Source organism: Gadus morhua, chromosome 20 (assembly GCF_902167405.1).
Source record: "Gadus morhua chromosome 20, gadMor3.0, whole genome shotgun sequence".
Classification (NCBI taxonomy): domain Eukaryota; kingdom Metazoa; phylum Chordata; class Actinopteri; order Gadiformes; family Gadidae; genus Gadus; species Gadus morhua.
Window position 1 is genome coordinate 12,007,129 of NC_044067.1, and position 18,096 is coordinate 12,025,224.

Genomic DNA, 18,096 nt, shown 5'->3' on the forward strand with positions numbered 1-18,096 from the left:
TTGTATCAAGTTGAAAGTGTTCCAATTCATTCAAAGGCATAACAACTGAAGTGGAAGCCCATAGGAGAGACATGGGGAATGCTAAGTAACACACAAAGTGAAAGATGAAATTACATTTCGGCTTTGGAATTGTAATCATGTTATAGGTCCCTGTGCTCATAATGGATTTTGTTCAGGAGAGAGTACCTACTCTAGTTTCTGTTTGCCCACCAGAGTAGTCTATAAAGAATACAATCCCTGAGAGCCAGAGAGTTTAGTAAGGTCAAAACATTTGCGATGTTTTTAGTTAATGAATGAATGGACATAATATATGAAGCCAACAGTATGAGTATGTCTCGAGGGCTGCCGAGCCAGCAATGATATACTATGGGGTGCTTCTACCTGTGGTTGAAAGTAGCAGGAACGAGAAACAGACACAGAAAAAGTTGAAGCACAGACTTTATACATATTTTGAAATCGGGATATGTCGGGACATGAATCTTTGGAGAGAGAGAGAGAGAGAGAGAGAGAGAGAGAGAGAGAGAGAGAGAGAGAGAGAGAGAGAGAGAGAGAGAGAGAGAGAGAGAAAGGAAAACCTCATGGTGAAATAAATGAAGATTGTGCTGTGGAAGAAGAGCTTGGAATTCATGGTTGAGTTAAAGGACAGTACCGGTATGGGTGATCAAACCATTGTAACCGTCTTCAATAAAACCATTTAACCATATCACTTGTCAAAATTGCTTTCATGTACTGATTCTGCTATTCAATATTAGCAGAATGTGTACACCAGCCACGAAAACACTATAAATATAGCACTAAGTCTTTGTGATGCTTGTATGGCACTTCAACGTGATTTTGTCAACAAACTCCCTAGTGACTAACGTGCATTGATTCCAAAAGACAAAAGAAATATAGCCATTGTTTATATCTTTGGCAGAGGCTCGCTGCCGTCCGGCAGAATCTTTACAAGGAAGTCCTTTTCAACAAATGATGTTGGTGCAGGATGTTTTGGTGAAGCCAGGAGAGACGGTAACAATAGTTTCATCACCCAGAGCGGTATTGTCCTTTGAAAAAGAAAACCATACTGTAGTAATAGAAACAAAACAAAGCTGTACACTGATAATGACAGCTGTGTGCCAATGCCTATAATACAAATCTGTGCAGAAGTAATGATCAATTGATGAACATATTTCTTTGATTACCGCCTGTTGATTTGGTTTATTTTTTTCGAGCATTACAACTATTTTCATTTGAAAGAACAGAGGGACTGCAAACATGGTGGTGGGGCTGTTGATGAGAACATCAAGAGCAGACTGTGAATACATATATACCATATGTCAAATTCTCAGGGGTATATATATCCAAACATAATGATCAACAAGAAGGTGAAACTTCACTGTAAATGTTGGGGGATGGCGGGGAGGACAACCGTAACATCAGAGATACACATGTTTAACTGCCTCTGAACAGCGCCATTTGAAATCTTTATCCTAAGGGGGAGGGGGGAGAAACTATTAGCAACGTCGTTTTAAATGGCAGTTCGCAAAGTAGTTTTTAATGCAGATTTCCTGCAACAGGAACATTATAGAAACACTATGTATCACATATTCTATGAACATACAGTCTTGACGTTTGCCAGAACACATGGGAGTTCTTCAGAAACTTCGCAGGGCAGTGCTAAAGCTATGACAGCTACGCTGGAACAATACGCAGGTCAATCTAAACGGGGGGCACCTAACACACCTATACTGGGCAACATCGGCATGTTGAAGCTAGATTAACGGGGAATGCTGTCTAAAGGCACTTAAACTATTTGCAAATACATGCCAGAGGAGGCCGGAAGGGAGCTGGCGGGGGTTTTCTGGCAGGGAACTACGATGTAAGGGCCGAGTGACAAAAGAGGGAGCCCCTTTGCCCTCCACGTCCTCAACGGCGGGAGAGAAACAGAGGGATAGAGGAGGGAGGGGAGGGGAGGGAACAAGGGGGATGGTACGGTACATACATTGCCTCCGCGGGGAGTGTACTTCAGGTTATCCCTGGAGCCGCACTTTGACTGTACGCGGCTGAAGTCCAGCTTCTTGTTTAAAATCTGCATCTACGGAGAGATGCAGATAGAGATAGAGATGGGCCTCTTAACAGACACTGGAAGATGGATGTGATGGCTGCCTAGTGAACCGTGGTAGTGGTGGAGGGGGTGGTGGGGCTGGTGTGGAGGGGTACACGCATAGGGAGGGTGAACAGATGAAGGGACATTCAGGGCTATTGCATAGCAAAATGTTAAACGATAGATGACATGAAAATCTGTGCGTCCATTCGCAACTTCACCAAGCTGGAATTTTGTAAGCATAAATAATAAATAAGAAGTCTGTGTCAGGAGTGAGTCAAGAGCAGCAAGGGGCTGAGGTATACCAGCGGGTCTTTGGTCCAGGTCACACTGTGTGCGGCTGATAGATACAGGGTGACCGTGACCACACGCAGCACGGACTTCCAGATCCACGAGGCGCCACGTTTGGCCATGGTTGGCAGATTGGGGCCCCTGCACTTCTACAAGCACAATCATTGGACAGGTCATTGATTGGGGCAGGGGAGGGGGGGTGGTGGCTAGCTAAAGGAGAGAAACGGTCTGTAACAGGGCCTATGTGCAATACACACATAACAACTGAGGGAACTTTAAGCCAGGGATAGGGGCTAGGGGTGTTGCTAACCTAGTGATCAATCAAACCAGACACATTGACATTTAGCCTCATCCATTGTCATAATTTAAGGACTTTCTTTTGATAAACCAGTTTGCTGCATCATGTGTGGTTCATTTGGATTCCATTTGTTCTGAAGTTTGACTAAGAACTAATCTCGACATTTACTGAACTTCAAGCATATCCCAGGTCGATAGCAGGAGGGAGGTTTCATTTGGACATGGAGTACGACGGTTTATAAACACATCCAGTGAAAATTCACATGATCTAAGCCAAAGGTGCTTGGTTATTTTATTATATTTAAAGAACTGAAACATTATCCAAAATGATGGTATGAATTTGTAACATTTTTAAACACACAAAAATACTATTCAACTAGACTTTTTATAATCTTCTGCCCAAAGAAGGCTTATGAATCACATATGAACGTGAATGCGTAAGTATAACACATTAGGTAGAGCAAGAGACAGGCCACTCTATCCCTCTCAGGGGGCTGGGTCTTCAGATAAAGCGGCCATAGAGACCCAGGTGGCGTTTAGAGTCAAGTGTTAGGAGTCTAGAGGCTCGCTACAGAGCACTCTGAAATATTCATGTTATGTTAGACCACTCTGGAGTCTTTCTATCAAAACAACACAGAGCCAAAGCCTTAAGGGAACAGATTAAATGTTAAAATTGTAACATTGCCTGGGGCATTTGTCATTGGCTGAACACTAAAGAGACTTGGGGAAATGGTGAGGAACCCAAGGGGGAAGGGGCCGTTGGGTGTCGGGGGATTGGGGGATAGCCTCGTGAGACCATCCAGATTTCGAAGTTTGCATTTCGCAATGATTAGCATTGTGGCGTTGGTAGCAACTGATTTCCTAATATGGGCACGACCTTGCGTTGTTCAAAAATGGCCAGCCAATCAGATTTAATAACCAAGTGACGCATTTGATCTCTTTACTCTTGCCGATGCCGGTTGGAAGTAAAGCAAAATCATCTTCTCCTCCTTCTCCTCCTGTGATAAAAGCCTGTAAAATAATTGCTTCTTTATTTTAGTGATCTTTTTTACATTGTTATCCCGTCTTTTTGGGATGGCTCCGTCGATTTCTACACTTTCCTCGAGATCACCATTGTTTTGTAATTCTTCGCACTGCGGGGCTCCTTTTTCGTCATGAACTGAAACTCCATACCCATATAATGCTGATTGGTTCTAGCATTATTTTTTACCCTTGGAAGAGGCTTTCATGGAGGAGCTCGAGGCCCGACAGAATCTTCAGAGAGAAGCACAATGTGAACTCGCAAGACAAGGATGGTCTCACATGGCAAGGAGGGGAGGAGGGGCGGGGGCCTGCAAACGTCGCACTTCACCTCCTTTGTTCAAAAGAGAATGCTGTCATGACTTGTTTGGTCTGCCAAGAACACATCCACACAAACACAACACAAAAATGCCTGTTCTGGGAAATGAGTCATAGCAGACGTACTCTTACTATTGGTAAGTTACACACTCATAGTGACATACTACAGCCGTGTCCAATCAGAATCGACACAACGTGATACCTCAACTCCACATGAAGCAGACGCAGAGGCAAAGGCAAAGGCTTCCAGATGCTCTCGGTAAAACCTATACCGTGTATGGATGTAATATTTGGCTCTATCATCAGATTCTCAATGTCTCCAAATCTTGATATTTCAACCATATATGTGAAAATAAATAAATGTATGTAAAAAAAACTCATGTATTAAATAAAAACGTATAACGTAGAATAATTACTGTGAAGAACCACACCTATTTACTGATTGCTACTACACCACCTAGCCCTGCAAGTAGAAAGGTCCCAATGATGAATTACCAGAAACACCTCTTCTTTGTACTGGTCCTGAAGTGCAACCAGCTACTCGCTTAAGGCTTAGTTATGGTTGGACGTCGACGCAACACAAGGGGGTTTACAGACCCATTACGTCCTTGCGGACCCACCTTGCGTCCACCGAAAGGGCCTGATGTGCCCCCCCCCAAAAATTGTAACCTTGCGTCGAGGAGACGCAGCAGCAAGGGCTGTGATTGGTCGGCTCACTAAAACCCGACGCTCGAAGCAATGTCTGGTCATTGCGTTGCGTCAACATGGAACCATAATTAAGCATTAGGTCAGATGAATACTCAACAACAGAGTGAGGACAAGTGGATGAGTGAGGAGGAGGAGGAGGAGGTGCTCAGTACTATGACGGTGGAATAAGCTACGACGGAGAGGACAGACGAACAGGCAAGTAGGAAGTTAAAACCACAGGCAACAACCGAAGCTGGGAACTTTGGGAGAACGTGAGAACAGACAGATAAGCATGTGTGAGAAAGAAGGAAGAACAGAACAGGAAGTGTTTCATCACATTTCTATTGGAGGTGGGGGGGGTGGGGGGTTGACGGTTGGGTGCATACCTGCCCTCCTTTGGGTTGGTACTTGATGTTCTCTGTAGAGCCGATCTTGGACTTGACGTTCTTGAAGTCGGGCAGCGGCTGGTTGAGGATGCGCAGCTGCTTGGGGGTGGTGGCGGGGGACTTGGGCGGCGTGCGCACCACAGCCACCGTCACCGCCCGGCGCTCCTGGGAGATGAGGCTGAGGGAGCGGGGCGTGGCCGGGTTGTGTGACGAGCTGGAGTAGCTGGGTGGGGTGCCGGGGGTGACGGCCGTGGAGCCCCCGGTGCGGGGGGTGGAGTGGCCGCTGCGGGCTGAGCGGGAACGCACCAGCGCTAGGCCTGATGGGAGAACGGCGTGCAGGAGTGAGTCGCTTAGCTAAAAGGCTTTGGGTCCACGGTGGATTTTAAAACAGCAACTTGCTGGTTGGCGTCCCGCCAAGGGTCGCTCAGGGACGGGCCTCTAGAAAATAGATTATAATTTTTTTTATAGTATGTATTTCTGTATGTGAAATTTTTTTTACTTGGAATTATAGCTTGTTATTGTAATGGCTTGAGTAAATTGGACTGAGATTGAATCAACATTCCCTCTCTTCGTAGAAACTAGGGCCAGAGTGAAATGGCTTGACATGATATGACATTGCGTTTTTTTGGGGGCTGTGCGTGCACGTTGCATTACTGACTCTTGCTGTTGTTTAACAAAATGATGCCATCATGTTAAAATGAAATGGTGAAGTACTTTCCCCCACTTAACCGGTTGTATGTTGGGGTCCCCCCGTGCCATTTAAGTGGGAGTCAAACACTAGAATTTAAACACTATGAGAATAAAACACCAAAAATGTTGAGGGGGGGTGTGAGCATTATAATAAGCGATTTTGTATACAAATATACAAAATCCTAACCCTTACCCTAACTGTTGCATTATACTACTAAGTGTCTGAGAAGTTTAACCATCATCTAATTTTTTAAAAATTGATTTGCAACGTTCTTTCCCTGACCTCAATTTCGACATATATTGCATATTGCTCTTAGTCATTTCATGTTATGATCTCAGGGTGCATTTAAATAAAAAAATGCAAGCATCTATAAGATCTAGATAATAAGTAAAGAAAACCAAATAGTCAAGGTGTATGGAAGGTTAAGCAATAATGAGCTATGGAGACTCTACCCGACATGCTAGAGGCGCGTCCAAGCCTGTGTTCGGCCTTCATCTCGGTGCGGAACGCTACAAGAGGAAAACAAGAGGGGATTCAATACATTTGGTGAGAGAGGCCTCATGTACGAGGCGGGGGAGTGGGGAGGGTGAGGGGGGAGTGAGGAGGGTGAGGGGGGAGGAGGAGGGGGGAGTAGCAAAGAGGGAGGGGGGAGGAGTGGAGAGTCAGACAAGAGTAAAGTTAGTACTTTTTGGGAGTTAATCTTTAGTTGACAGTATCCACATGTAAACCAGTATATGTTGTGAAACAACTTATATCAGCAAAACAGGGCCAGTGTGAGGCGGCAAAGAGGAGGCCAGAGAGAGAGTGAGAGTGAGATGGAGATAGAGTGAGAGAGAAAGTGAGAGACAGACAGACAGGAGCAAAAAAAGGCTGACAGACAGCCAAAAATCTGATATTGTAATGCTATTTCCCAATGACGTTTAACACTAGTCTGAAGCAAAGGTGGAGGAGGATAAGTGAGGGGGAGCAGCTGGCTCACAGGTGGGTCTGCGTGGAGCAGTGGATCCCGAGCTGGTGATGGAGGTGGAGCTCTCCTCTTGGTCGTGGCCGCCGTGGCGACCGTGGCGGGTCAAGATGGAGGCTGGCCGTGGCACGGAGGCGCGCTGCTCTGGGCTGCATGACCTTCCGTCCTGTCACAGAAACACGCAAACACACACACACACACACACACACACACACACACACACACACACACACACACACACACACACACACACACACACACACACACACACACACACGCACAAAGACAAACAAATACTGTTAAAGCTGTACACTGACGTGAACAGTATGATGAAAAAATAGGTAGAACCTGAGGTAATGATTCAACAATTTTAAGTATTAATTACTAAAATATTAGTTTTAACAATTTGAAATCCTCCTTAAAAATAACTAAATAATCACCAAGTTTTATTTCGGGCTACATTCCGCTACTTCCCTGATAAGGCTTACCTTCTTGCCTAAGGCTCTATGCGACAAAGGGAACAGAGGCTCAGCTGACGATGGGCGGAGCCTATCTAAGTTCTGTGCCAACTGTGATTTGCAGGAGGAGGCGGAGCTTGGCCGAGCTGGCAGGTGGGGAAGGCTTTTAACCACCCGTGATTTCAGTGCAGGGATCTTTGTAGGTTGCAAGCGTTTAGTATGGCACTGATGTGGCTGGATGATGAACATGAAGACGATGAGGATGATGATGAATATGATGACCAGTATGGTGGTCATTCCATTCCATGTGTGTAAGACCCATTTCACCCAAAAGACAGAAATAACAGAAAGATGGACACAGCAATTAAAATAGAAAGAGAAACAACAATGGATGTGGATAGAACCGTCATTCCCAAGATGTAAAAATGTATGTGGTTGTAGGAAGATGGTGGGAGGGGGAGGGAATTGTGTTGGACAGGGGATCTTCAGGACTGAATTGATAACAGAAATGGAGCGAACAGCTCCAATTTCAGAGCAGCAACTCAGTTAATCAATGCTTGTGGGGTTGGATCATTCTGACAGGTAGAGCTTATACATTTTCAGTTAAAAATTCCAGTGTATGGTATGGTAATTTTAGAGGGGAAAAAGCCTTCATCATGTGGAAAGAGTACAAGTGGTGGAGAAATGCCTGAAGTTGGATTAACACCCATATTACATAAACAAACACAATCCATCAATGCTTCCCGATGAAAACCAGTACATTATTTTCTTTTCATCCGTCTTTCTATTGTCCATTTGAGACGTCCGAAAAGCTGTCGTTGTGAAGCTTTTTGTACGTCAGGCCGGACACTTTGTTTTCTCCACCAATGGGCATGTTGCGGTGGGACTACTCACCACTCGGTCCAGGGACTGCCTTGCAACGCTGAAGGGGTGGCGGCCGTCTGTGGAAGTGGCTGAGCGACGGCAAGAAGAGACAGAAAGTGAAAGAGAATACAGGACAACAGGGAGATAGACGTTGGTAAGGCCTGCATCACAGCATGATAGTGAGATGGTCATTTCGTACACATCTGTTCACACGTAGACCACTGCACATATACCCATACATACACTTTTACATGCATGCCTACTTCAAATATCCATATCTGGAATCGTTTTGTATCTAGTTGATATTAGGCGTATTTTGTCCACGGCAATGTGGTTGCACGACATTGGCTATAAAATGAGCACCGGCAGGAGAGGGTTTACCAAACAAAGCACGTCATCGTCAATAACAACATATTCTATATTATATAACACACACCTCCCCCCGGGGGGGGGGGGAGGTATGTGTTATATAACATAGAATATGTTGTTATTGACGAATATGTTGTTATAAGTCTGAGCTTTTCATGTGTCACAGCAGAGGATCCATTGGAAATAACAGGCTAACTGTTTCTTTGACTGAGGAACATCAGACTCATCAGGCCAAAGAATACAACTGCATACACCGGTTGCCTGGCAACTGATGTGATTAACCAGAATGTGTGTGCTGCAGGTCTGACATAATAGATAATTGTATACCCACACCTTAACCAAGCATGGCAAGCTCTTTAAAATGGACTTGGAGTATCAAGATAGGGTTATTATCAAGGATTCAATAACTGGCACTTTTCAGTGCCATTACTGACTCATCTTCACTCAGGTGGTCAGCTGATGCTTCAGTATCGATGAAATCATTAACTTGGACCATTATTTCAGGGTGATTTTAATGTGTATGGACATTTAACATTGATTTTTCTAGATCTGATATGATCGATAGAGCACTGGGTATTACTTCATTGACATGATCGAAGAAAATATCCAAAAAATGTAATAAAGTCAAATGATGAAAGAATGGAAATATCTTTTTTATTTGGCAGGAAATGCAAAATGAAACAAAAAGTGTTACAACACGAAACGAAAAATGACAAAAACAAAAACAATAATGATACAAAAATCACAATAATAAAAGGATGTTGGGGGTGAAGTATGGGATGAAGTGGTGGCTGGTAGTTTGACGTGCCACAGTCCCACCTGTAACCCTCCTCCTGGGACAGGAGTGGTGCTGGATGGGCCGCGTCTGGCGCGCGGAGGGCTTCATGGTGCTCCTCCTGGCAGGGGACCGGGTCTCTGCCTTCTTGGTCAGCTCTGTCTTCTTGATCACCGCTATGTCATAAGAGGCAGAGGACGCCATTCACACCATTGGAAAGACCGGACTTGTCCCATAATATCTCATCTATAAGTGTACTTGTCATCCTGAAGAAATAAACAATTAATGTGAATTTATTTGACTCAAGAGTCCCTAAAAGGAGACCAACCTTTTTTCTTTTTAGCCTCCTCCCTGGGGATGCAGACTGGTTCCTTACGCACAGGCTTGCGTTCTGGTGTGGACACGCGGCCCTTGGCCCTGCTCTCTTTAGCCATTGTCTTCACTGCCTTCTCTTGCTTGGTTTGCTGCTTCTCCTGCTTCAGGTCAGACGTCTTTGCAGCATCATGCGCCAATGGCAGCTGTTCCATCTCTGTGGCCATGCTCCTATCATCGTCTGCAGTCCAAAATGTCAGAGATATATCGATAAATATATGCAATTTCTGATAAAAGGCAGTAAAACAGTGAAGCAAGGATGATAAGAATGAGGGAAGGTAGAAAGGGACAAACAAATAAGCTGTGATAAGATATATAAAGCCAAACCAATAACACAGCAGAAGTGACCAAAAGGCTAACCTTGGGTGTCGATCCAGGAGCTGTCCAGGATGGAGTCGTCGATGGTGGTTTCATCTCTGTCGTAGCTCTCTGTCCGTCCCTCTGTCTCCGTGGTCTTGGCCTCCTTATCTGGAGAGGAGGGTATCTCTTGGGCCTCAGGGACATCCAATATCTCCTCTAGACTGCCAGCCTCCATCTCAGCCTCTTCAGCCTCCTCCACACACTCCTCTTCCTCTTCGGCACCAGGGACATGGTGGACCGCAGTCTCCGGAGGAGCGGAGAAGCGAACGCTGTGTCCCGGCTCCTCTCCTTCTTCATCGATGGTCTGGACGACAGTGATGAAGTCATCCTCCACGGTTACCACCGACTCGATTGCCGCACGGGGCTCTGGGATCTCCTTGCAAGCCTGCGTGGAAGTCCCAGCTTTTTCCCCGGTCCCGTCCAACACCTCGATATCATCCTCATCCTCCTGCGCTTCCAAAGAATCCTTCGCAGTGAGATTTGCATCTTTTTCACCTAGCTTCACTCCAACAACAGTTTCGGTGGCCCCCAAAGCCGCCCCAACACTTGTCGCAGGTTTAGGCTCAGGAATGTTCTGGTTATTTTCTTTCTCTTCCTTTTCCCTCTTTGCTCTCTCCTCAACTTCCTTCTTTTCTATCTCTTCCTTCTCCTTCCTTTCTCCCTCTTCCTTCTCCTTCTTTAATTTCTCTGCCTTCTCCTTTTCTATCTCTTCCTTCTCCTTCTTTTCTTTCTCTTCCTTCTCTTTCTTTTCTATCTCTTCCTTTTCCTTCCTTTCTATCTCTTCCTTCTCCTTCTTTACTTTCTCTGCCTTCTCCTTTTCTATCTCTTCCTTCTCCTTCTTTTCTTTCTCTGCCTTCTCCTTTTCTTTCTCTTCCCGCTCCTTCTTTTCTCTCTCTTCCTTTTCCTTCTTATCATTCTCTTCCTTTTCTATTTTCTCTCTTTGCTCTCTCTCTTGCTTTTCCTTCTCAAACTCCTTTGCTATCTTCTCTTTCTCTTCCTGTTCTCTGTCCCCTTTCTCCCTTTGGGCTTTCATTTCTTTCTCAATCTTTTCATCCTCTTCTTTCTTTCTAATCTCCCTCTCTTTTATTTCTTGCTCCTCCTTCAACTTCCTCTCTGCCTCAAGTTTAGATTTCTCTTCCATTACCACCCTCTCTCTCTGCTCTTCTTCTTTCTTCTGTTTCTCTTCATTCATTTTCCTCTCAACCTCATCCTTCGCTTTCTTTTCTGCTTCCTTCTGTTCCCTTAGATTTCTATCTGCCTCGTCCTTGCTTGTACCCAACACTGGTGAGATCACTCTTTTGGGAGAACCATAGGCTTCTACTTGTCGCTTGGCTGGGGAGAGCACCGGAGAGAGCAACTTGTCATCATCAATAACGCTGTCAACAGACGAGGCTGGGGAGGTTTTGGCAGGCTTGGCGATGTGGTCTTTGGCCACTCCGGTCAACTGGTACATCTCTTCAGCGTCCACCTCTTCGTAGGCCTCCTGGTGAACCAGCTTGACCTTTTCTCTCAGTTCCTGGAGCTCTCGCTCTTCCTCCATGCTGAGAGGACGGTCCTCCATCTCCAACTTCCGTATCTGCCTCTCATAGTCAGCAATCTCGGTGTCCGACACGGAACCGTCGCCGCTGTGCTGCTGTTCGGCCTCGCTCCCACATCTCCCGCCTTCTTCCAGAGTGACCGTCACAGTTGGTGTTACGAATGCCTCGGTGGGTGGGCTTGGTTTTATGGTCTCAGGTTTAGTTTCAGAAATATCCAGATTCACTTTATCTGCCTCAACCTTTTCTTCATCTGCATCCTTTTTGCCGGTCTGATTTTGGTCTAGTTTTATGTCACCATCCACAACCTCTATGGACTGGTTCTTGTCGTCCATTGATGTGTCTCTAACTGCTTGTTTTCTAGCCTGCTCAGCCATTTTTGCCTCAAGGACCGAGGGGGTAAAGACTTGAGCGGATGAACCTATAGGGCTTAGGACATCAGCAGGGGATGGCATGGGCCCGGAATATTCACTAAACACACAATAGCCCATCTCTTCTATCTGGCTGTCGGATTTGCTGACTGAGTGGCTTAATTGTCCTGCGACAAAACTAGCCATCGGGTCACCAGTGAACACTTCAGCGGGGGCCTCCGATTTTTTTGGCATGATTTCTGGGTCAGTATTATCCGACGCCAGCCTAGAGCGTGTCCCAAGGTCTAGCATTTCAGGCAGGTCTGGTGCCATAACTGTACCATTTTTATAGGAATACTTGGAGTCCTCAGGGGATCCAGGAGACTCTGGCTGAGGGCTGGATATTGTAGCTTGCCCAGAACTCTGTGGAGGAGAGGAACAATCTGAAGTGACTGAGGCGGCAGTCTCCAGGATCAAGGGAGGAAAGGGTGACGGTTTCTCTACAGAGGGGGTAGTCACTGGGAGGTAGTCTGCTGTATCATCTAGACTTCCACTGGTATAGGACATTATATCCGTAGCTAGAGGAGAGAGGTTTCTAGGTTTGCCTTGCCCACTGGAATCCATTGCGCCAATAGTAATATTAAGGGAGTAACTCCTCTGATCTAAAGCTAATTTGCCAGGGGACAACTTGCAATCATTATTCCTGTCAGGAGCCAAGAAACTCCTGGTGTCTTCTGTTGAGCCTTTATTGGTTCCTGGCAATTCCTGGATCTGAGCAAGGGTGCTGTAGCTGATTTCTTGGGTCAAAGAATCGGTTTCAGTGTTCTCCTCTCCAACTGTGCTCAGTTCATAGTAACCTTCTGCTCTATTACGTGGAGCTTCGTCAACATCCACAGTAGAGGTTTCAAAATACGTTGACATCCCAGATTTGTCACGCGTCTCCATCGCGGCATCTCCTCCATGGGCTTTGACCTCCAAAGGAGAGAATTCAGAAGGTTCGATGATGGTGGTGAATTCAACCAACTCCACCGAAGGCTGCTTCTCAGATACGGTTATGGGTTCTCCATACGTAGGCTGCAGGGTCATTGATCGTGTCGGTTCTTTGGCTTGATTTGGCGTACTTGCAGGAACAAAGCAGGGCATGTCCATGGTGGGACTCTCCGGAACCATCCTTTCCCCAGCAAAGAACTCCTGCATCTGGGGCTCGGCGCTGTCTTCGGCACGCTTGTCAGAGCCGATGCTGCATGGGCTCATGGACTCGCTCTGCTCACTGTCTTGCTTTTCCGATTCCATCTTCAACGCTGAAAGTACAACTTTTCAGTAGGATCTTTTTTTTTTCTTACAGATTCACAAATTGACACAGCCATGCAGAACATAATGAAAGCGAAGCTCTCCTTAGAAACTTACAGAACACAGATACAGCCATCGCTGAGGGAGAACGGCGAGATCATGGACTCCACCAGATGGATGAGACAATGGCATGGAATGTGAAGGAACCGGGATGGATCGACTGTGACGCTGATTTATGGAAACCGAGCAGTGATAGATAGTGGGTACTCAGCAAAATAGCATTTCTGTCATTCTCTCACACTAAGGCATGAAATTATTGAATTATTTCAAATGCATTACTTCAGTAAAAAGTAACAGTAAATATAGAATAGATTTGGTGCTTCAATGACATTGATACACCAAGTCATAACAGTCAAACTACAAAATAATTCTGTGTTGAATGACAGAAAGATGCCATCTACTTACTCATATGACATGGATATTATACATTTCAAAAGGCATTTTGTATTGAAGCAACACAACATTTGATATGAAACAGCCAAGGCGACGTCCAGCTAGAAAAGGGGAAACTTGGACCAATAATATAATGTGGACATACATCATCGGTCTAAAATCAATCACTGACATACCAGCAGTATGCAATGTGTAAACATGATGAAACACAGACCAAATCGCTGCGAGAAAAGCATTATGATGCAGCACCGCTTGACATCACCACAGAACTTTGGCCCCAAGAAATGCAGCTAGAAACTGAAACCGCAACCGTGAATAATACATTTGAAAGAAAAGAAAAGCACAGGGTGAAGAGAAATACGGCTCCTCTCACCAACAAGCCTTTGTTGCCTTGCAGCCTTAGCAGAGCGATGGAAACATTGCTTGCCATTCAACCTCTATTCTAATGCTTGTACCCAATGTTGTATTGGGCCTAAGTGAGTGTGCGCAGTTCCTGCCAACAGTACAGATACATGCAGGTATGGATCAGAGCACAGGACACACCTTTCTTAGGGCTCTCCTCACCCTCTGCTTCCTGCTCTTCCTCCTTCTCATCCTGCTCCTCCTGCTCCACCTCCTCCATCTCTCTGTCCACAGAGCTGTCTGAGACAGCAATAACTGCTGGGACCTGATCCTGGGCCGGAGCCTGGACCTCTCCTACAGCCTCTGCCTGCCCTAAGGCTTCAGCTGGGGGGCTGTCCAGTTCAGGCTCATCCCCGCTCCACTGCTGCTCCTCAATAGCTGCCTCAGATTCTGCTGCTTCTGTACTCTCCTCCTCCTCCTCTTCCTCCTCCACTTCCTCCTCGTAGTCGGCTGTAAGAGCCTCCATGGTTTCTTCTTCTTAAAAACACGGCGAAGAGGTTGACAGATCAAAACTACGGGCAACACAGACTTTGGTTATATGGCAGCACAGTGGACAATGGGTGCCCTGGGAGCTAGTGCTGTTTAACAGATACAAGTACACCACAGATGTATGCAGTGTGGATGTGTTCTCTTTCTATCCTTAGACCTGGTATGCTGGTATGTAGATCGTGATATATTGAAATGATGGGAACATTTTACTACCTCTTAAAATGGAATATTTAATATCAGTGAAGAGCAAGGTGACACGTATTTTAAGTTATTTTTTGATAAATTAGCCTCTAGTACTATCAAAACTAGACTAAAACAGTTCAATTATGCTTGAGCGTTCCTCATCATAAAGTCCTGCCGAAATGGAAGCAATGTCTTTTTAAGTTTTGTCTTTAAGTTTTTTTTATTTATCTATTCATATATATACAGAATTAAATTGCTGATCTTCTGTTGAAAATTATACTTTGAGGTTTTCTGACATTAATATGAGTACCCCTAGCCTGACTATGGTCCCCCAGTAGCTAGAAATGGCGCTAGAAATTAAATCAGACGAGCCGATTTGTAATTTTTCCCGCATGTCGGCATACGGGGAAATGTTACCTCCCCTTCTCTGCTTTGCCCGTCCAGAGAATTTGGCCCGCCAATGAATAAGCAATAATCTAAGACTGTTGTACACTTCTTTGTTTTTTGGATAACCATTCCGCTGTTGGTCTTATGGCGCATAACACGTCGGGTTCTCTGACGTCTCTGGTATTTCCACAACGAGAGTCGTAGTGGGGGTTATCTCAGCCATTGCTGAGAAGGAATCGGGGGGAAAGGAACTTTGGCTTTGACTCCCTGAAGTACATGAACCACGAGGCACCACCATCGCGAGGCCCGCTGCCCGCTCCCGAGACTGAACCTTTCTCCTCCATGTTGTGGTTCAGTCTACTTCAGATTAATGTGGAAGTGGAGATGGAAGAACCAGAAACGCTGTAGAACCCGACGCAGTCGTTTGAGATTCATAATATCGTCTGGAGGAACACACAGCTTTTGGCCGTGATGATATGTATTATATGATATAGATATCTGGGTATAATATGATATTATTTAGATATAGATCTCCAGGACTGTAATGCAAGGGTTGTACACTTCTTTGTTATTTGGACAACCCTTTTGCTGTTGGTGCTATGGCGCAGAACACGTCGGGATCTCTGACGTCTCTGGTATTTCCACAACGAGACTCGTAGCGGGGGTTATCTCAGCCATGGTTGAGAATGAATTGGGGGGAAAAGGAACTTTGGTTTTGACTTCCTGAAGTACATGAACCGCAACAAGGAGGAGAAGGGATTGTTGCCCGCGATTGTCTCCTGCTGGAGCCCCGCTGCCCGCCGCCGCGAGGCATCATCGCCGCGAGCCCCGCTGCCCGCATCCGAGGCGGCGGTGCCTCGTCAGCGGGCAATGATCCCTTTCTTCTCCTTGTCGTGGTTCAGTCTACTTCAGATTGATGTGGAAGTGGAAGAACCAGAGACGTCGGAGAACCCGACGCAGTCGTTGGAGATTCATAATATCGTCTGGAGGCGCACACAGCTTTTGGCCATGATAATATGTATTATATGATATAGATATCTATGTATAATATCATATTATTTAGGTTTATAGCTCCAGGACTCCCGCCAGAGCACCCGGAGTGTTCTAGAATATTTACAGAACACGGCCAAAGCTGTGTGCCTCGCCATTGCGGTACATCAACTGTAAACAGAGCGCACGGTACCGTGGCCAAAAGCTGACCCGCCTCTCTCCTCCTCATTTGCATTAAAGCTACAGACACCGAAACGGCGCGCTTGGGGAAAGCTCAATGTGCGACTGGCTCGTAGTGGCTGTAATTCTGTACCACGGCTGAATATCAGGAACGTCTTCAAATACTGTGTTAGGGGCCCACTAATACCTATATTAAAGCATCCATAAACTAGCATGCCATGGGACCTTTAACAAACACAATGGTTTTAATGTAATGATTCACGTTTGGTCTATAACTGATTAAATATAGCTGTGTTACATTTTGCTAAAATATTTTATGACAAATTATGTGCACTGGCTCAATATTTGGATACAGCCTCATCATTGGTAAAGATTGTAAACATCCGTTGATGTATTCATTATGGTATGCTTAAATATGATGGAATTAGACAATTTAATTAAGTGCACATTGACACTGTGTTGAGGCATTAATAAAGCATAAATTGGTACACCAGAAGCAAATAGCGACAGCCATGGCAAACATTGACAAAACGTCAAAATGTTTAGAACCAACACAAGCCTTGTGCTGTCGAAACACAAGCCAACTTTTTTATATTTAGTCATTTAAATGTCACGCATAGTATGTATACATGCAACTAATGGTTCAGCTGCCAGCCGTGTGTGTGCAGTTGCTAAAACTTTATTCATGTAGAAACGTCAACCAATCGAATCATTGAACACGGTTTTGAAATATGCTCGAGCATATGTCCTTGCATCGGTGCCTTGCCAAGTCCTACACATTGGTCCGGTCTAGGTCCACATTGGTCCGGTCCAAATTGGTCTCCAATGGACCTTGATTCAAAGTACTGAGTGGGCGAGAATAAATATGCTTATTCATGATGCTGGAACCGCGTTTTTCTTTATCAAAAAGCTCCAGGCAATCGTCCCTAACCCATGGCCCATGGTTACGTCAGCCTGTAATTTGATTGCTGTTGCTTTGGAAGGTCACCTACAATGCCTCGGCTGAGTGCTGTGCTTCATCGAGGCGAGAGATGCATTTCTCCTCATTGGTAAACAATGGCTCCGTTAGAATCGAGAGATGCTGGTGCCAGCCTTGTTTGAGCGGCTTAACCCACAGTGAACAGACCAGCCCTCCTACACATTTGTTTCGGCACGGGATTGGATTTCCCCCATGATGTTATTATCCCAGATTATAGGTTAGTTTATTTTATAGAAATATATATTTTTAAATTTTATTTTGATTTATTTTGAACATTTAGATTTTAAGATCTCCGATATGAGGTCTAGTTTTGTTATAATATAAATTACATTGCAACCATGAGCAGCTCCTAAAGAACATATAACTCTTCTTCTAACATCCTTTATATTACATGCAATAAATTGAGGCCTTACTTAATAATAAGCATGCATATTATTTCGAAGCATTTGCATTTTGCACAGCTCAAGAAAATGTAGGTAGGAAAAACTCAAAGATTCAGCTGAGCATGGCATTGCATTTGAGGGCGAGAGAGAGGAAGAGCCATAGGGTGGATAAAATGTGATAAAAAAAATCATCTTATCGTATTTTTCATACAGGCCTGAAAAAGTCTGCAGACAACAAGGCCATGTAAAATATGCTGCAGTAAAGTAGCAGGCAGGACCATCTGTCGGCTTAAAATGTATCCCTGCACCACAGGTGTGAGTGCACAGGCATGTGTCTGTAGGTTTGTGGGTGTGTGTGTGTGAGTGTGTGTGTGTGTGTGCCATTATGCCCATGTGTTCATTTGTATGTGTGTTCTTGGTACAAGAATCATTAAAGACATATGGTGAAGAGTAATGACAGTAGGGTATTGTAAGGAATGGAACCAGTATCATACATGGGTGAACACAATGAGGAGATATGACGTGCACAGACGTACATGT

At 45.1% G+C, this 18,096-nt stretch overlaps 1 protein-coding gene across 12 annotated transcripts in view; it reads right to left on the bottom strand.

The window, feature by feature from the left end:
- map2 (microtubule-associated protein 2) overlaps positions 1-18,096 on the bottom strand; it is a 66,210-nt gene that overhangs the window by 6,310 nt on the left and 41,804 nt on the right. For 5 of the 12 annotated variants that reach the window (XM_030343561.1, XM_030343556.1, XM_030343557.1 and 2 more), the window contains 11 exons: positions 14,107-14,442; positions 9,936-13,121; positions 9,532-9,756; positions 9,248-9,379; positions 8,090-8,148; positions 7,226-7,429; positions 6,753-6,903; positions 6,226-6,282; positions 5,083-5,399; positions 2,389-2,523; positions 1,982-2,074 (listed from right to left, as the gene is read on the bottom strand). In XM_030343561.1, coding sequence (XP_030199421.1) covers positions 1,982-2,074; positions 2,389-2,523; positions 5,083-5,399; positions 6,226-6,282; positions 6,753-6,903; positions 7,226-7,429; positions 8,090-8,148; positions 9,248-9,379; positions 9,532-9,756; positions 9,936-13,121; positions 14,107-14,442 — 4,895 coding nt within the window. Of the gene's footprint in view, positions 1-1,981; positions 2,075-2,388; positions 2,524-5,082; positions 5,400-6,225; positions 6,283-6,752; positions 6,904-7,225; positions 7,430-8,089; positions 8,149-9,247; positions 9,380-9,531; positions 9,757-9,935; positions 13,122-13,227; positions 13,339-14,106; positions 14,443-18,096 lie in introns of all 12 variants that reach the window. The other 7 variants (XM_030343564.1, XM_030343563.1, XM_030343558.1 and 4 more) reach the window with 6 other exon arrangements.